Source organism: Geotrypetes seraphini, chromosome 11, assembly GCF_902459505.1.
Source record: "Geotrypetes seraphini chromosome 11, aGeoSer1.1, whole genome shotgun sequence".
NCBI classification, from domain to species: Eukaryota; Metazoa; Chordata; class Amphibia; order Gymnophiona; family Dermophiidae; genus Geotrypetes; species Geotrypetes seraphini.
In genome coordinates this window covers 89,271,078-89,291,960 of record NC_047094.1, presented here as the reverse complement: position 1 = coordinate 89,291,960, position 20,883 = coordinate 89,271,078, and the positions used below count along the sequence as shown (strand labels likewise).

Below are 20,883 nucleotides of genomic sequence, written 5' to 3'. Positions count from 1 at the left end.
CGTTGCCTGATTTTACTCTGTAGATTCTGGACTTTAAGAATCCTTGAAACCATGCGTGTACTTTGTCCGTGATACCAATTGCATCCAGAATTTGTAGAAGAATGTTATGGTCTACTAGGTCAAATGCTGCGGTGAGATCTAGTTGTATGAGGAGCATTTTTTTGCCTGTACTAAGGTGTTGTCTAGCTGTGTCCAGAAGGGATCCTAGTAGACTTTCAGTGTTATAATTGGTTCTGAAGCCAGATTGTGTATGGTGGAGTATGTTGTGGTCTTCTAGATAGTCGGTGAGGAGTTTGGCTAATAGGCCTTCCATTATTTAGACAAAAAGTGGTATTGATGCTATGGGTCTGTAGTTGGATGGTTGATCTGTTGCTCCTTTAGAGTCTTTTAGGATTGGGGTGACGATGATTTCTCTGAGATCTTGTGGGAAAAGGCCGTCTGTGAGCATTGCTTGCGTCCATTGTAGGAGGAGAGATCGAATTTGATGCTGGCGTTTTTTAGTAGATATGAAGGACAGTGGTTTAGGTCGCAGGCTGCGTGACTATATTTTTTGTAGAGTTTGTTGAAGTCTGACCATTATATAGTGGGGAAGAGGGACCATGTTCTATCTGCTGCTGTTGAAACTTTGAGGGGGTTATTGTGATCTCATCTAGGAGTGTTGGGTTTCCAGTGAGGTTTGTCCTGGCATTTGTGATTTTGTTTTTAAAGTGTTCAGCTAGAAGGGTGGCTGGGGGGGAGGGGTGTTATTATTGGCCAGGTAAGGTTTTGTGTCTGAGTTCTTTCAGTATTTGGAAGTTTTTTAGTGTCTTGGATTTCTTTGTCTATTAGGTTGGTGTAGTGTGATTTTCTTTTTTCTTTTAGTTGTAGTTCGTTTTGTAGGATGAGTTTTCTCCATGCGGTTTTTGTGGGTTCTTGGTTAGTTTTCCTTCATTTTCTTTCCAGTCATCTGCATTGTCTTTTGAGTAGGAGTAGGAGTAGGAGTAGTTCTCGATGTCAATGGGAAATGTTTGCCAAATTGAAGCTATCTAGCCTTCAGTGATCTTTTCTGAAGTGTAGATCAGTGCTTATAAGAAAGTAGATGGTGAGCAAGACCAAGACACAGAAGACAACAATTATGTGGATCAGTAACTGCTGTACCGAGTGCACCACTTAAAACCACTGGATGGTTTTGATATGGAGGGAAACACAAATGATGCAATATCAAAGGACTCAATGGTCCCAGAATGTCGAGTAGATTGGTCACTGGCCTGAAAACAGGCTGGCAAGGGGTTGTAGGCCCAAAAACAAAAACCTAACTTACAAGAAGATCAATGTATCAATTACCGCCCAATCGCCAATCTGCCTTTTATTGCCAAACTAACAGAGAAAATCGTGTTCAACCAACTATTTGATTTCTACGAAAATACCAATGCCTACCACCCAAACCAAACAGGCTTTCGAATAAATCACTCTACTGAATTATCTCTTCTTGGCCTCACTACTACTATCTACTACTACCATGATCATCACAAACATGTCCTTCTGATTTCTCTTGATCCATCAGCCGCTTTCGACAAAATCGATCACGACATCCTTCTAAACTGCCTCAGAAACAGTGCGCTACAATGGTTTTTCTCATACTTCACCGATTAGAACTTTAAGTATGTTTAAATGGATCAACTTCACCCCCTAACCCCAGACATATGGTGTCCCACAGGGCTCTGTCCTTTCTCCACTTCTTTTAACATCTTTCTGGCCCCCTTACTGACCCTAGCTCAGTCCATTGGATTTACCGTTTTTGCCTACGCTAACAATATCCAATTACTGCATCCCATTAACACAATGCATAATATCGAAATAATGGGAATAAACACCAAATTGGACAAAATCAGCTCCTGGCTTAGGGACAATAAACTGCCTAAATATATCAAAATCCAGAGCCATACTATTCCCAACCATCAAAGAAAATTTAAATGATCCAATCTGTATCAAGTCCCATCTAATACAAATTGAATCTAAAATTAAAATTCTAGGAATCATCCTAAATCAGCGTTTTAACACAAAAATGCTTCTACAAACTCTAATTAGCTCAATAACCTCCATTCTCCAGTCTTCTTCTATTCAAATTCTGATCCACTCCCCGATCATTTCACAAATTGATTACTGCAACTCACTCAATCGTGGCATCACTCAAAAAGAAACCCGCAGATTACAACTGATTCAAAATACTGCCATTAAACACATATAAGGCAAGTAAATTTGATCACTTTACATCTCTATTTCATGAAGCTCACTGGCTACCAGTAACACATCAGATGACATATAAGATACTCTTACTTGCCTTCAAAATCAAACTCACTCATTGTCCATCCTTTTTGGCCAAATATCTTATCCCTTATTCCAGTCCACAAGCCTTAAGATGCACAAAACAAACTTGCTGACTATTGCCCAAATCAAGGAGTTATTCTACACTCGTAATACAATCTTCTCTGCTATAGTGCCCACACTCTGGAATTCTCTCCCACCTGACATCTGATTAGAAGAATCTCTCAACAAATTTAAGAGCAAACTCAAAACATTCTTATTCCAAGATGCATTTCTAACATGATAAAAGAATACTTCTCCCACCCCTCCTCTGATCAAGAAAGAAATTGAACCGCTTTTAAGAAACAACCCACTCCTTTTGTTTCCTTTCTTCCCCTTTTCACCTTCCTTTTTAATTTTTTTTTACTTCCATGTATTTTATTCTCCCATCCTAACCCCACTACCTTTTGTATCAAACCAGTCTAAGTCCTATCTGTCAATTATGTAAATACTTAGTTAATGACCTTTTTAAAAATTTTATTTTAGAACTATATTTTAATTTTAATATTGTAATTTACATTGTAATTTTACTTTGTAAACAGATCAGAAACTCACTGATATATCAAATATAGAATAAACTTGGAAAACGTGAAAAGATAAAATTTGTTTGAAAATGGAAGGAGGAGGAGAGAGGAAGTGACATCGCCGAGGAAGATGGCAGCCTAACACTGGGGTTCTGTCTTTAGCTGCCTATATTTCTGCAATATTAAGCATATTAAATGAAGCTCTGACCCTCGGAGGATGTGGTGTGAGGAGCGACTAGAGTTGGTGCATGGTGTCTAGGAAAAACCCTGATTCTGCTAAGCCCTGGCAGCGAGAGGGAGATTGTTCAGTGCTCCACCAGATACATGGTGGGGGGATGCCGGCAGGAACGACTTCTCCGATGCAGGAAAAGGAGAGCTCTGCGGTACTAGAGCCGGAGGTGGCAAAAGGTCAATTGAACTTGCTCACTCGATCAGATACAAGAGAGTGGAATGCTGATATTAAGACTGAAATTTCAGCAGTTGCTTCGCAGGTTACAGTAATATGAGTGCCAGAATTGACATTGTGGAAGCCATAGTGGATACTTGTGAGGTGAGGTGGAAGACGTGCGGGCGGAACTTGCTGACTTACTTACAAAGATGGAAGATCTTGAGAATCGGACCCGGAGGAACAACCTCCATATCAGAGGGCTTCCTGATACTAATTAATATAGGGAAGTAGTTACAGGTCTGGGGCACTGGCTGCTTGCGGATGACTCCCTTGATTTGGGTGTAGAGCGGGCCCATAGATCTTTGGAGACCTGCGTGGCTGATACGACTCCGTGACATCATTGTTTGCCTCCAAAGCTTTAATCTGAAGGAGCGGCTCTTCACTGCACTTGTGAGTTGGGCACAGTCACCAGGAAGGGATGCCGCCTGGAACTGTACCAGGATTTGGCAGTTATCAACATTCAGAAGCGGCGGTTGTTTAAGGAGGTAGCCAGAGCTTATTCTAAGGCTAATCTGCGCTATCGCTGGACATTCCCCTTTGGAATTGTGGTTACCAAGAGTGTTATCTTTACCTGAAGCCAATGCATTGCTGCAGAAGGAGGGAACTGAATATTCAGAGGAGTCTGGACCATCGGGTGGGGCCCCCATGGTGCAGCAGTGGGCTTGTGGAGTTTCGATGGCAGCGATTGGGGAATTCTACTGGATCGAGAGTGGCAGAGGGCCCCACAGGCTGGCTGTTAACGTGTGCGATTCACAGACTGGCTTGTTGACCTGCAAACCTTTCCCCATCGGCTACTTTATGTGTGACTGCCTCTTTTCTCTGGGGGTCTAGCTTTTTTTGGGGCCCCTCGGTCTTATGGCTGGGGTTTGGACTCTGCTGGGAGGGAATTGTAGTACTGTGCGTGTTGTATCTGTGGCTGGTGCTACTATAGGTTTGGTGGGTTGAGGGCTGAAGCGAAAGGGTGTTTGATGCATTTTCTTTACTGTTGGATCAGGTTGGGGGAGGGCTTGTGTAGTGCCCTTTCCTATCTCCTCTCTGTAGGGAAGGTTCTAGTTGTGTTTAGTTGTTTGGGAATGGGAAGGGAGGGGGTACCAGCTGCGGTGATTGTGTGTGTGTATATATATATATATATTTGGTGGAGAATGTCCGGGGACTTGTGTGCTGGCTTTCGGGTTGGGGGTTTGATGAGCGTGTGGGAATGGATGTTGAGATATCTGTGGAGGTGGATTAAGGCATTAGGGGGTGTGCTCTTCCTGATCATTGTAGTGGGAGGTCTAGTTGATCCCACTCAGTTGTTGGGGAGGGGGTGAGGAAGGGTGGGTTTAGAGGAGAAAGGGGGGGGGGGGCTCTGGTGAACTGGTGTTGGTTTTGAGGGCTGTGGGGATGGCTGGTTTGAGGGTAAAAATAGTTTCATACAATATCAGAGGGTTCAATTCGCCACATAAGCGTACGGCTCTAGAAAGGGAACTGGTGAGGACCCGGAGAGAGATTTGTTTTTTACAGGTGTCTCGTTTTACCAAGTCTTGTGAGCATATGTTTTGTGACCCTAGTCCAGGAGTACAGTGGGCCTCTAAAGGGGGGGGGGGGGAAATCTTCCAATAATTGTGGGGTGGGTATTCTATTTGCAACTAGGCATCTTCCTGTTGAGGTTCATAGGGTGGTGCAGGACCCACAGGGTGATTTTGGTGGTGACTATTCGCAGTCACAAGCTGACCCTGGTTAATGTGTATGCATCTAATGAGGGGCAAGGAGATTCGCTTCAGGCATTACAGCCTAAGGTGCTAAATAGTAGATGATGGCAGATAAAGACCCGAATGATCCATCTAGTCTGCCCAACCTGAAGCCCTCTCCAGGCCATCCTCAACCAAACGGACATATACAGACATACCGTGCAAGACTGCCCAGTACTGGCCTTATTTTTTCAATATTTACTATTATTTTCTGATTCTAAATCCTCTGTGTTCATCCCACACTTTTTTAAATTCTGTCACCGTTTTCCTCTCCACCACCTCTCTTGGGAGTGCATTCTAGGCATCCACTACCTTCTCCATAAAGTAGAATTTCCTTACATTGCTCTTGAGTATACAACCTCTCAACCTCAAATTATGTCCTCTGGTTTTATCATTTTCCTTTCTCTGGAAAAGATTTTGTTCTACTTTAATACCTTTCAAGTATTTGAACATCTGAATCATATCTCCCCTGTCCCTCCTTTCCTCAAGGGTATACATATTCAGGGCTTCCAGTCTCTCCTCCTATGTCTTTTGGCGTAATCCTCCTATCACTTTTGTCGCCCTCCTCTGGACCACTTCAAGTCTTCTTTTGTGCTTTGCCAGATACGGTCTCCAAAACTGAACATAATATTCTAAGTGGGACCTCACCAACGACCTGTACAAGGGCATCAACAGATGCAAGATGGTTCTGTTATCACTGGGAAAGATTTCAACCTTTCTTGTCCCCCATCTCTGGACAATTTGGGGACGGGGATTGGTTACGGTCGCAAGGATAGACAGGGGTTGAAGGAATTTATGAGAGCTTTGGGAGTGATTGATGTTTGGAGGTGGTTGAATCCTAGAACCAGAGATTATACCCATTACTCTTTAGTGAATGGCACCTATTTCAGAACCAATTTTCTTGTTGACAAGAATTTATCATCTTGAATTTCTCAGGTCGGATCATGCTTGGCTTTCTCTGGATGATTCAGATGGTACCCAGGGGGTGAAGTACTGGAGACTGAATGACAGCTTGTTGGAAGATAGGGAACTGACTGAGAAGCTGTAGATTGTCCTCATGGACTACCTTGATTTGAATGTGTGTGTGTAGGGGGGGAGGGAGGCCTCCCCGATTGCAGTTTGGGAAGGCCTGAAGGCGGTAGTCCATTGCCATCTTATTTCTTGGGCGTCCTATATAAATAAACAGCGTAGAACCCAGTTCACACTCTTATTAACTTGGAACGGACACATAAGTATACCCCTTAGGACAGGGAGGTATTACTGCGATTGCAGTGGGTACGTAGGGAACTGGAACTTGAAACAAAGATTTTTTGAGTTTGAGGATAAGGCCAGCCAGTTCGATGATCATAGATTGAAAGTACAGAAAATCCAGAACAACATATGTGCGCTTAAAGTTCAGGATGGTACTATGATCCAATCAGAAGCTTCATTACGTGATTGCTTTAAGCAATACTACCAGATCTTCTACGAGGATCCTGAGGGATCTTCTCCCACAGTGGATACTTGTGAGGATACGCTTATTTGGATTCTCTGGGCTTGAGTGCTGTTACTGCCACTGACGCCCAGTTTTTGGACCACCCGATCACTTTGATTGAAGCCCAACGGGCCCTCAAGGATATGAAACCGGGGAAAACCCCAAGCTTAGATGGTTTCACTGTGAAATTTTACAAGTTATTTCAGGGAGTACTCTTTCCGCTTTTGCTCCATCTCTTTAATTCGCTTGAGGAAGCTACCCAACTTCCCTATTATATGCGCTTGGCGGGCATAATGGTGCTGCACAAGCCAGGGAAAGATCCCCTTTCGTGCGTCTCTTATAGCCCTATCTCACTTCTGGGGGTTGACAAAACTTTTTGCTAAAATTTTGGTTAATTGCTTAATGTATAGGGTACCTCAGCTTGTACACCTGAATCAGTCCGGGTTTATTTTGGGTCATCAAGTGTGAGATAACACTTGCAAGGTTCTGGATTTGAGGCAGTGGGCATTGTGGCAGAAACATCCTATGCTAATACTGTCTGTGGATACCGAAAAAGCCTTTGACCGGGTGTCCTGGGCGTTTTTGTTCAGGGTCCTGGCTCGTTTTGGCTTGGGCCCCCAGTTATTAAGTTGGATTAAATTTCATTATACGGGTCTCCTGGGTTGCGTTAAGGTTAATGGCAGCTATTCCACTTCTTTTTCACCTGTTCGGGACATGCAGCAGGGATGCCCGCTCTCTCCTATCTTGTTTGCGCTGGTTATTGAACCGTTGGCCCAAAAGATCAGAGAGAATTTGAATATAAAAGGGGTGGATATGCAAGGTAGATCTTATAAGGTGAGTCTTTTTACGGATGATTTGCTTTTTACGGATGATTTGCTGATTCGGAGACTTCTTTACCGCGGGTGGTCGAGGATTTATTGGAATACAGGAGTTTCTCTGGGTTTCAGTTTAACATGTCCAAATCTGTTTTAAATGTTAACTTACCGGTTGAGTGGGTGGCCCTTTGTGGGTTGCTTTTCCCTTGTATTGGGTCCGAACATCCCTGCGTTATCTGGGGATGAATTTGGGATATCAGGGGACCTCCTTATTTGATCTGAATTATATACCCGTTATTTGGAGGATGCGTCAGGCTTTAAAAGATTGGAAGGGTCTTTCTTTCTCCTGGTTGGGTAGAATCGCGATCCTGAAGATGATGGTTCTGCCCCTATTTGAGTGGATAAAAGGAGTTGGATGGGGTACAGAGGGAGTGGTGGGGCTTTATTTGGAGGTCTCAGAAGCCTCAAATTAGTAGGCAGATTTTATACCTTAGTACATCGGAGGGGGGACTGGGTGTCCCACATTTCCAAAAAATATTATCAAGCAGCACAACTGAGGATTCTGCTAGAATGGCAAACTCAGGTGCCTAAGCAGTGGGTTGAGATTGAACAGGCTGGTTTGTGGCCTGATAAGCATCTGCATCTTCCCTGGGCTCGTCCTAGGATAAATATGGGCTGTGCTCTGGAATGTTGGAGGTCTTGCTTTTGGGGAAGACACGATTTGAATGCTTGTTGGGTCCTACATTCCAAAAGTGGACTATCTCGGAGATCAATGCTTAGTGGCTAGGAGGGGGTTGTCTTTATCATATATGGAGGCCTGGGAGAGTGATCTGGATAAAGTTATCATATATACTCAAATATAAGTCGATCCAAATATAAGTCCAGACCCCCCTTTTTCCCCCAAAAAGGAAGAAAAATAGTTGACTCAAATATAAGTCGGACGGACAGTGCACTGTCTGGCTCTGCACCCAGCCCCCTTTCCCCCCGTCAGACTCTACACCCAGCACCCTTCCCTCCCTTCCCTGACAGGCTCTGCACCCAGCACCCTTCCTTCCTTCCCCCGTCAGACTTTGCACCCTACCTCCTCCCAGGCTCTGTACCCTGCCCCCCTCACTGCCCTACCTCATACCTCATCTGATGTCCCTGCTGGAGGTGCAGCAGGCAGGAGCGAACATTCCAAGTTCCTGCCCCGCTGCTAACCGGCTGCCATGAGATAATTTCTTTGGCTGATTAGCAGCACGAGCGCGATGTGGCGCTGCTGCTTGGAGCCGAGCGGCTTCCTTACTGGCTCCCACAAAAAGTAAAGCAAAATACTGAAGAAAATAAGCACGGGAAGGCACAGAACTTAAGTTTGATGTGCTTTGGACTATAAAAAACACAGCTTCTCAGCTCCGTGGAAATCTGAGAACTGACGTCAGGTGGGAAGGCACCAGTGCATGTGTGGTACAAGCGGTCTCGAGACAAACATTTTTAAAGTGACAGTACACTTTTGCACTGTCTATACCAGGCTCTGTGGATGATATCACCCGCATGTAACAATATACTGCCTGCTTATCCTAGGATAAACAATATTTCCCATTCTAAATACAATCTTGCACAATTTAGGAGCGACAAATAGTGAAAGTTAATAAAATACTTTCTGATAAAAATTATAATAGTGACAATTTGAAAAGAAATTTGTGAAATTTGTTTTATTAGGTATCATTAGCCATGACTCCTTTGTTCAAATTTGTCCATGCAATAGAGAAAAATGGGTAATAACAGCAAAAATCTTTAGTTTACTATATTCACCCTACTTCCATTTTTGCTCTTTCAAATGATAAGAAAACTATGTATAGAAGCACAACACAGCATGAAACAGCTTTTCAGATAAATTCCTTTTGCTAAGCTCAATTTGAGAAGTCAGTAGAACAAACATAAAGGATACACATTCTAAATGCATTGGTAGAATAACAGTTCCATGAAACTAAATATCTCTGCCATCTTCTTTATAATAACTATAACTTTGATTAAATTAAAATTCTTATAACTTAATAAATCACCTGTGTACTAGATCAGTGACCTTCAACCACCAGTCTATGGACCAGTGCCAGTCCACAGAAATTTCCTGCCAGTCCACATGGCCAGCACGTGCATTGGGCCCCAGACAGTGCTCTTCAGCCGCTGGTCCACGGTACAATCAATGCAGCGTTGTCATCGGGCCGGCTCCCTCTTCCTCAGTGTTGCAGTGCACAGAGCCATGGGCAGAGGCTCCTATGCGCATCTTGAACTTTAACCGAAAGCTTTCTCTCTGATGTCACAATGTCAGAGGGAAGGCTTTCAGATGAGGTGCGGGATGTGAGAGGAGCCGCTGTCCATGGCTGCAACACTGAGGAAGAGAGAGCCGGCCCGAAGACAACACTGGGGGGCGGCATAAAATGGCCAGGCAGTAGCAGTCCAGATGGCAAGGCACAGCATGGAGGAAGGGAGACAACAACAGTAGGGGGAATGATTTTATTTTTTGAATTTAGTGATTGATTTACATCTGCTGTTTGTTCAGGAAGAAATGCATTTGTTTCTTTTCCTCTGGGGTTGTACTGCATGCAGGGTCTTGCACCTTAGGGTTTATCTGTATATATTAGTACTTTTAGGGCTCCTTTTATCAAGGTGCGGTAGGGGTTTAACGCACGGAATACCATGTGTTAAATCGCCTGCCGCGCTAGTCACTAACGCCTCCATTGACGAAGCGTTCGTTTTTTGGCTTGCTGCGGGGGTTAGCACATGATGAAATGTCTGACGCGCTAACCCCACTAGCGCACCTTGATAAAAGGAGCCCTTAGTTTTTGGTCCCATATTTGCATGGGGTTATCTGTGTTCTGGTAGGAATGAATATTGAGAAGCATACAGTGTGCTTTGTAGTTTAATTTTGTGGTTAACCATTATGTGTTGTTATAGTGTGTGTGTGTGTGTGTGTGTGTGTATATGAATAATGAATGGAAAAAATGGTGTTACAATTAGTACTATTATGGGGGCGGGGTATGGGGTGGAGATGGGTGGGGTCTGGCCCACGACTTAGCCCAGTGTTCAACTGCCGGTCCGCGGACAGGTGTCAGTCCACAAAATAATTATTTTATTTCTGCCGGTCCATAGGTGTCAATAGGTTTAAGAACACTGTACTAGATTGTAAAAGTTAATTGTAATTTTAGAAATGCTATTACAGCACACACTTTAGCAACATCCAGGCGTGAAAAGGAAGACATCAAAGGGGCTTTATTCATTTATATTCATATCTCATTAGTATAATAAAAATTTGGGCTTTGAAACAAGAAATATATGGTGTAGTATACAGATTTTTCTAACTCAAAAGCTGTAACAGGAGAAAATGAACAAAGGAATCAAATGGCAAAATATCCACTTCTCAGTGGAGTTGATTTGATATAAAATAAGAAAATGTTAGACCTGTCTGGAAAGGTCAGCTTCTCTTTTCTACCTCTGTCAGTATGTACACAGTAATGTCAATATAAGTCACGCACATACAATGTAAAAAGTTCATATTAAAAAATTGTCAGTGGGAATGCATAATTGATTTAAAACATTTAGAAAGAGCTATTTCCCTATTATTACTCTACAAATACGGCCTCTTTTACAAAGCCACGCTAGTGGCTGCCGCGCGGCAACAGCCCCGAAGCCCTTTAAATCTCTATGGGCTTTGGGGCTGTTAGCGCAGCGCAGCATTTGTGAATGAGGCTGATAGTGTTTCAAATAAAGATTTTCAGCACTCTCCCCCCATTTTATTAAGCCACATTAGACTTTTTTTTTTTTTTAAATTGCTGGCCACGGCAGTATTAGCTCCAATGATCACATAATTCCTGTGAGTGATGAACTAATACTGCCACAGCTGGCTAAAAAAAAAAGAAAAAGCTTAACATGGCTTTGTAAAAAGGGGGGGGTCTCTTTGTTGGTTTTAACATACATATACTGTATATACAAATCGGAGAAGAATAAGAGACACATTATAAATTACATACCTGAAGCAAATTCTGATTGGTTGATATGAAAATATTTCTTCATGAAGTGAGTTTGTCAACTGAGGGTGTTAAAACCTTTCACATGAGCTTGATTTTGGGTAGAGATTGGGTTCTTTTTTTAATCATTTCAGGAAATAGAACCAATAACAAATTAATGGATAGTATTTCTGCCTTTCATTTCCTGTTTTCTCCAGACTAAAACAAAGGGAAATCAAAACCCTGTACCATGCGGTCTAGCTGTTAGGATTCCTGATTTTTGCCCAGGAGGCCTGGATTTGACTCCTGATATGGGAAAGGTTTATCTTTTCCTACTTACTAGTATTGTCCTACCCTGAAGAAAGAAGGGGAAATCTTAGTTCCTTCTCTCTCCTTTAGGAGAAGAATGTGGCATAGGGGCTAGAGCTAAAGCCTCAGCACTGTGAGGTTGTGGGTTCAAACCCTACACTGCTCCTTGTGACCCTGGGGAAGTCACCTAATCCTCCACTGCCCCATATACATTAGATATATTGTGAGCCAACCAGGACAGATAGGAAACAATGCTTTAAGTACCTGAATGTAAACTGCTTTGAATGTGGTTATGAAACTACAAAAAAACATTATACAGGTTCCAATCCCCCCCAATACAGGCTTATTGTAGGTAAGATGCACAATTAAAGGATAAAATTCTTCTGAGCAACCAAGCTTCCTTCGACATTCTTCATTTCTAAGAGCATCACAAAGCCAAAACTTCATATTGTCACATTCACAAAATTTAAAAGGACAGAATCAGAAAGTATACTATGGGGAATAGGGCCCATAGGCCTTGTCACAAATATCTAATTAAAGTTCAGTGCAAAATTGCATATGTGTCAGGAGAAAGGCTGAAAGTATTTTAGATTATCAAACTGTTTTGATGTCCTAAACTAAAAAGCAATTCCTCTTGCTTAAAAAATATCTATATAGCTACCACCACATTTTTTTCTAGCTCTTCGTGTTCAGCTGATCATTTCTCAAAACAAATAAAATTCTCTATATCAGGGCTTCCCATGTCCGGTCCTCGAGATCTACTGGCAGGCCAGGTTTTCAGGATATCCACAATGAACATGCTTGAGAGAGATTTGCCTGCACTACCTTGTTGGTATGCAAATCTCTCTCATGCATGTTCATTGTGGATATCCTGAAAACCTGGCTTGCCAGTAGATCTCGAGGACCGGACATGGGCAGCCCTGCTCTACATCCTAGTCCAGCTTCTGAAGTAAAACTGTGAAATTAACTCAAGTTTACTGTAACTTGCTGACAAAAGATCAATGTTTGAGCTGCATGAATGGACACAAGACTTTCTGGTCCAACTGACTGATCTTTCATGAAGACTTTTGCTAAAATGATTGCACTATTAATGGGTGCACTATTATAGCATCAAAGAAACTGGAAAAAGGCCAAGATAACTGAGCAGACCTTGAGAGAAACAACCATGGCCAACAGTTACAAGTAAAGCTTGGGACCCAGGGAAGAAAGATAGTGACATGTGAGGTGCATTTAATAGCTGAAAAGAGTCAGATTTGAATGACAACATGAACACATTTTGTTTATTCTGGTAGCAAACTATCACTTTCTGTGGGTCAGTCATATATATATGCTCAAATTCCAGCTATGATTCTTCCATGACTACTTTATTACTGAGCCTCTCCCCACACTATTTACCCAATTTCACTTACCCTTTACGTACGTGGATAATGTGTTAAAGTTACATTTAACAAATACAAGAGAAGCACCTTTCCGAGAATCTTTCCTTGTGAATAGATACCATGTAGAGATGACGTAGTGGAAATATAGTAGTAGCGAAAGATAAGACTTTGGTGTATGCTTGCTCAAATACTTCAAGATGGCCAAACAACTGAATTTGGGACTGATTTAGTAGGAACTTTCAGGTACAGCTTAGAGGCATTGGTTTTTTTAAGGCACCAACAATGAAACTTTAGGTAATCTGATTATGTTTATCAATATGATAAGGCTAAACAAGTAGCAAAAATTTTAAACCATTTTTTCGGAGTGAAGCAAAGCAAGCATAATGTGTCAAATGAATGCTGAATTAAACTTACTGTAATAATTCTAATACTTACCCTTTGAATAGCAATAAGAAAGAAGTTTACATTCAGAAACCATTCTCCGTACAAATTTGCTCAACCCAGTATCAAATATGCAGCTGAGAAAACCGAGAGGCATCTACTTTGTTATGAGAGAGAGAGAGAGAGAGAGAGAGAGAGAGAGAGAGAGAGAGAGAGAGAGAGAAAGAAAGAAAGAAAGAAAGAAAGAAAGAAAGAAAGAAAGAAAGAAAGAAAGAGAAAGAGTGTGTGTGTTTGTGTGTGTGTTAAGTGTGCTGTATCTGAATATAAAGTATAAGGTGAGGATAGTAAGAGAAAATAGGGGCAGCCACAGGGGTAGATGGTAATGTATTAAGATCGGTAAATGATTAGTGGGGCAAATCCCTGGGTGATACATACATTTGTAAAATACTGAAGATGAAATGGTAGCGGTGGTAGCAGCAACGGCGGCGGCAGCAGTAGTAGCAGTCTTTTCTGGCTTTACTGCATTGTAATTGTGATCGCTTGCCCATGATGGAGTGTTACTTTCTGATGTCAGATCGGTACCAGTTTCATCAGTGTTCCCTTCTATCTTTGGAACAGCCACTAACACTTTCTTCAGTTTCAGTTCTCTCTTCTCTGGAGCTGTTCTCTTCTGGCCACTTAGAGGTTTGAGAACTACCTAAACAATCAAAGACATCAAAAGAACTAATTTACGCAACAGTAAAAAGGCAAGCCAAAAAGCAACATCTAGATATCACATCTGTCAAATTCAGATTATCTTTTAGCCCTTTCCAAAATTCAACTATCAAGTTTTATGTGGAAATATATTTATTAATATCAATCTCATATTAACCGGGGGGGAGGGATTCTAAAACTGGCACCTAAGTTAATTGACAAGTGCCGTTAGAAATGGCGAGGTTGAAGAGCCTAGTGGGGCCTAAATAAAATGTGCAGGAATCGTGCCTATGTAGGCGCTTTAGGCTGCCGAATGCCAAAGTAGGCATGGTCAATGCCAGACATGGAGTTAGGCAGTCTAAAGCACCTATATAGGTGCAATTTACACAAAGATAAGAACCGCAAATTTAGGCCTGGAAAACCCTGGCCTACATTTCCAGTGACTATTTTCCCCTTAGCCACGATTCTGAAACTGGCGCCAATGCGTGACTGACACACGATTGACAGTCACTGATATCGGCGCTGGTTACAGAATCCGGCCCAAGATGCTCAACTGCCAAGTTTAATCTGTTATATCATGAAAACAACAGTATCCGCTTACTATGGCAATTTGATAGTATATTCTGTGGCAGGAGTTGGAAAATTATGTGGTAGTTTTGAAAACTGTGGTACTAGTTTGCTTATAGCTTCTATACTTGTATAAGTATCTAATTAGAAAAATATATATACATAATGGTGAAATTTGGACTCATCTGTTCATTTCCTTTTCTTAAATCCTACTAACAAGTCCAGATGCATAGGCTGATACCACCCTGCTGGCAAATGGAGGCAGAAAACACAACTCGCAGTGATATCACTGCCCATAAGAGGCTGTGCATCCAAGATATTACTAAATCTTATCAACGCAAACCTTCCATGGGGAAGGGAAAAAAACTTTCCTGTTAAAAACTCAAGAACATGGGCTGCAATCTTTAACTTCCACTGTTCCAACAGAAGATAGGGAACAGTGAGCTCAAAAACACACACAAGGAATTTTCTGAAGATGGTAAATTAAAGACACAGCAGTAGTGCTCAACTCACAAACTTGGCTTCCTCATTGAGCCCTGGATAGTATAGCAGAATGCAAGAAAAGACATGGATAAATCAGTTTAAATTTCACCTTCCTCATCCTACTAGATCAGGCCAGACACAAAGCAAGTACACAAGCCTCCTAACACTGCAGCTGAGAAGTCGTCAGACCTACTCTGAGAATCTCAATTCCAAAGCCAGCCTGCTCTTTACCAATATGCTTCATTAAATAACATAAGGAGAACCAAGGAGCTGCCTTACAGATACCTTCCACCTAGGATAAAGCATGAGCCCTCATTAAAAGCCCTCAAGCACCAGATGTTATTTTTAATAAATTAAGCTGGAGAATATCTTCCTTCACCCAATGGGATAGAGATGTTTTAGTCACAGCCCCTCCTTTGTGTGGCCCACTAAAGAGAATGAACAGTTGGTCAGATCTCTGATATCTATTCATGACATTCAAATATCGAAGAACCCAAGGCATGTCCAACTTGCACAGAGTATGTTCCTTACCACGACATTCCTTTTAGAACACATAGGTGAGAAAATAATCTGGTTCACACTGAAAGGAGAAATCACTTTGGGGAGGAAGGATAAATCCCAATGCAAGAAAACTGTGTCCTGCAAAAACATCAAATATGGATCCCATCACAGCAAAGCTATGAAGCTCTGAAATATCTTATGTTATGTTAATCAGGTTTTCTATTCTGTCTTTACCTATTCAGTTCAAGATCAGATTATATTACAAGAGATTGGGTCAGTTACCCAGAAAGTTACAAAGGACAGTTTGACATGGACATTCAACAGGATTCCTAGTACAGTTAGATCAGTATAAATATTAATACAGTTAGGTCACAATTTCAAATACATAGTTACAAGTTCAAGAAGGTCATCGTTGGCTCATCATTATGTCCCAGGAGTTGCATTAGACAGTTTAGAAATGGGTTTTACAATTACCATTTCAGTTACTTCAGTGTTGGCTCCCTGTCATGGTATAGAAGTATTTTATAAACCTGAGACAGTGGTCACAAGATCATAGTGTAAGCAGTAGTTGGTTCCAGCATTTTGTTAATTGATATTGGATGAACAAGGTAATTTATCTGGGAGACTTTATATTGCTGCATGCTGGGAATTTTAAGTGGAAAAGATTTCTGGTGGGGCACCCTGGAATAGGATGTCCAACTCTATCAGGTAGTCGGGGGCATTGCCTCACAGGATCTTAAAGGCAGTGATGCCTAATTTAAACTTGCGGTTATGGGCAGCCAATGTAGTTTCATATAATAAGGCTGTATGTGTTCCGATTTCCATAGTCCATATAGGAGTCTTACTGCTACGTTTTGAACTAGTTGTAGATGTGTTAGCAACGTTTTAGAGCAAAGAACTAGCGCTGCATTGCAGTAGTCTAGTCGAGATAGGATTAGGAACTGCAATAGAATTCAGAAAGCCTGTTTCAAATTATTTTCTGATGGTGAATGCCTGAGGATATTGTGCGCAAAGTCAAGGACCCCCTGATCTGCAATGATGCAGGCCCATTTTAGTAAAAACATTGTAGCCAACTGTGCCTCTCAGGAGGTAGAGAAGATCTGGCACTGCCAATTAGGTGGCTGAAGTCTCCCTCAACACAAGTTCACTTGGATAGAAGATACTTCCTTGGGCTGTGAAGTATACAGTCTAAATAAATAAACAAACAATCAAACAAACAAACAGGTGTGCAGCTAGAATCTCTCTCAAATCTATAAGAGGCAGTTTTGGAGGCAGGAAAAAATGGGTTATGAATAGATGAAAATTTAACAATTTTACCATTACTGATACTAGATTCACTGCTAAAGAATCCAGTTATGGTTCTGATCTAATCAGTTGATGCTTTCCTACTTTTAACGACAATGATCTGACTTATGCCTTAGTATGATCTAGGGTAGGGGTAGGCAATTCTGGTCCTCGAGAGCCACAGGCAGGTCAGGTTTTCAGGATATCCACAATAAATGTGCATGAGATAGATTTGCATCTCAAGGAGGCAGTGCATGCAAATCCATCTCATATATATTCATTGTGGATATCAAAGAAATTAACAGCACTAAAACAGAGAAAACATGGAGGGGATACAGGGAGTCTCCCCGCAAACACAGTTCTACTCTGCTCTGTAAGAAATATTAAACAAGGTTAAACAACACCTTAAGTAATTCAGGGTGAACGGACCAGAATCATCCACCAAAAACATGCATTAACCTTATGGAAGAAAGCACTCTCACTTCTCTCTTCCTTGTTTTATTTTTTTTTTTTATCTAACAACAGAAAATCTTCAGCTGTTGACACTAAACTCTGATCTAGTGAATACAGAAGCGAATCCCAGACTAATAGGGCGGGGTGTCAGGACTTGTATGCTGTGTTAAGAGAAAGAAGATTATCAAGGTAAGAATCTAATCTTCCCTTCTGTTACACAAAGCACATGAGTCCTGATGTACCAAAGCAGTCTCCTGAGTCTAGGGCTGGACAGATGAGCATGCTCTTATCACCAAGAATATAAAATAAGTATTCCCGCTCCCTGCTACATTCACCCTATAAATCTTTGTAAATATGTGAAGAGTGGATCATGAGGCTGCTCTATAAATCTCTTCAGGAGAAACTGCCCATGCCTCCACCCACAAAGGTGTGGTTTTTTTTCAGGTTTATTTAAAATTTGATTATTTTGCTGGCAGAATGCACTCTCAAGGCTTAGAGGCTGTTTCCCACAGACAATATACATGGTAGATATAGCCATACAGATCCATCTGGAAAAAGTCATCTTTGAAGCTTGTCTGCCTCTTCTAGCAGTTGTCAAAACAAAAAGATGATCAGAAAGGCGAAAGTCAGAGACACGCTTTTAACTGATTAGTGAGGTCTTTAAACTGAATCGACATTCCCAAGTAGGCAAGCACTGATCTAATATAATATAATTCCTATTGTTCTAGCCTTATTTGTTCTCTATCCTATATCATATTGTAGTTCTTCCCTGATTTCCCATGAAGTGTACGTCTGTCTATCCCTATATTGTATGTCCCCCTTATTTGAAAATTATTTATTGTACATCGCTTTGTAATCTTTGAAAAAAGCGATTTTATCAAATATGAAATAAACTTGAAACTTCTAGATAATGAAGTAGAGCTCTTTTCACATCCAGTAATTTCAACAATTTGTCCCTCTTCTGGAAGCCCATGGACTGAAAAGCAGGTAATCTGACCTCGACTGATATGAAAAGCCAAGCCCATCTTCAGTAAAAACTAAGGCATGTTTTATAAGTGCGACTCCTACTTCCGTAATTCTGACAAACGGATCTCTGCAAGACAGTGTCTGTATCTCCGAGACTCGTCTCGTGGAGACAATGGCTACCAAAAAGACAGTCTTCACTGATAGATTCAGCAGACACCTCCCGCTAAGGCTCAAACACGCCTTCCTGAAGCCCCTCAGTACGATGTTCAAGTTCCATGAGGGAAACAGTGTCAATTTTGGTGCCTCCCCCCTTTAAGAATCTGTCAATATCCGGATGCTAAGCCAAGGACCCCCCTTCACATACAGGCTCTAAAACATGAGAGACCCGCCACCTATACTTTAAGGGACCCCCAATGCCAGCCCCTTTTCCAAACCAGCCTGAAGAAAAGCTTACACTAATAAAACCAGTGTGCTCACAGAATCTGATACCACATCACTGATGAAACAATCTCCAAGCCTTGGCGTATGCTGTGATGGTTGTTTTCTTTGCCCTTAGGAGAGCAGTGATAACCACCTCCAAATAGTCTTTCTGCACTAGAGTTCACACTCAAGTGCCATGCCGTAAGATCATTTGTAGCCTGAGACATTTGTCCTTTTGAAGGTGCACACAGTCCCTGTGCCAAGGCCAAAGTGGCCAATCTGAAGCCACTAGGATTACCAGTCCTTAATGGCTCGCTATCTGACAAATGGCTCGGCCTATCATTGGTCACGGGGCAATATGTACAACAGATCCTGCTCTGGCCACAACTGGACCAGGGCACCTAGGCCTTTCCATTTCTGTCTTCAATCTTCTGCAGAAAAATCGATCTGTTTCTTGTTGCCCACCAATGCCATGAGGTCCATCACTGGACACCTCCAGCATCCTATAATGCAGTCGAATGCCTTTTGGGATAGTGACCACTCCCCCGGGTGTAAAGTCTTCCTGATGAGATAGTCAGCTTATACACTGTTTACTCCTGCTACATGTGCCACTGATATTGCTTCTAGATGATGCACCACCCACTGGAAGAGCAGCTTGGCCTCCAGATTCAGAGAAGCAATCCTGGTGCCTCCCTGTCAATTGCCATGGTATTGTATAAGAAAACACAGACAGCTTTGCCCTCCAAGGACTTCTCTAGCATCAGCAAGACTAGCCAAATAGCCTGTAACTCCAAATGGTTTATGGATCACTTCCTCTGTGATGGGGTCCAACAGCCTTGGACTGGAAGCCCTAGGCAATGCCCTCCCAAGACATAGAGACTGGCATCAGTTGTCAAAAGAATCCAAGAGGAGATCCAAAGCGGAACTCCTTTTTCCAGTGACTCCAGTCTCAGCAATCAACTTAAGCTTTGCTAGGCTTCTACCAACCATGTCAGAGGTTTCTGGAGTCAAACAACAAGGGATACTGGAGCGGATGCATATGTGCCCCTGCCCAAGGAACCACCTCTATGGTCACTGTCATGGAACCCAGAATCTGGAGGTAGTGCCTTGCTGTAGGAGCAAGAATTGCCAAAACATCTGTGATCTGTCTTGTCAGCTTTCGTCTGCATGGTTCAGGAAGACAGATATATTCAGTCGTATTTACATTGTCTGTTTCCCTTCAACTATTGTAATTTAATATTTTATACTTTGTACATCGCTTAGACTGTTAATAAACGATTAATCAAATATTTAATAAACTTGGAACTTGGATATGGCCTTCTGCCGTGTTGAAGTATTCTCCCAGGTACTCCAATTTCTGAATCGGCTCTAAGTGACTCTTTTGGACATTGTCCTGATCAGTCAAGTAGGGGTGCACCTGAATTCCCTTCTTTCTGAGATAGGCCACCGTCACCCATCACCATTATCTCGGTGAAGGTATGAAGCACTATTGCCAACTTGAAGGGTAGGGCGGAGAAATGAAAATATCTCCCCCAGAACATGGAATCTTGAGAATCTTGTGTGTTCTTAGATAATTCAGAATATGGAGGTAAGCCTCTGTTAAATCTAAGGAGGCCAGAAACTTTCCTGCTGCGACTGCCGCAATGACTGACTGAATTGTCTTCATGCAGAACCACAGCACCCTCAAGGCATCACTTACTTCAGATCCAGCATCAGCCTATAGTCTTCTGAGTCTTTTCTGGGCATTATGATTCTGCAGGTGCAACAGGTTCTATAACTTGAATGGCTAAAAGCTTCAGTACTGCTGCTCAGACCTTGGCCGCCAAATCCACAAAATGATCCCTTATCCTTCCCGAATGTCTAAGACCCATCATTCCAAGCAGATCTGAGCCCACGCCACCTATCCGCAGGAGACTGGCTACTGTCCTGGCTCCATGAAGCAGTCAAAGTTTGTTGTTTCTTTGGAAGGGATTCTGATGTATCTGACGAAGAACAGCTTGCTGATCTCAACAAAGGAAGTTTATCATGTGCAGCCAGGTGGACATTTTACAGGTGCTTCTTAAGATTTGCTGAGTATTGATTGCACAGCTGTAGGTCTGCTTAGAAGCTGACAGACAAGTTTGCAATGTA

General features: G+C 42.2%; 1 protein-coding gene across 6 annotated transcripts in view; it reads right to left on the bottom strand.

Moving 5' to 3' along the window:
• The window catches only part of DIDO1 (death inducer-obliterator 1), a 679,850-nt gene that overhangs the window by 298,949 nt on the left and 360,018 nt on the right, over nt 1-20,883 (bottom strand). For all 6 annotated transcript variants that reach the window (XM_033963660.1, XM_033963661.1, XM_033963662.1 and 3 more), the window contains one exon: nt 13,822-14,083. In XM_033963660.1, the coding sequence (XP_033819551.1) occupies nt 13,822-14,083 (262 nt within the window). The remainder of the gene's footprint in view (nt 1-13,821; nt 14,084-20,883) is intronic.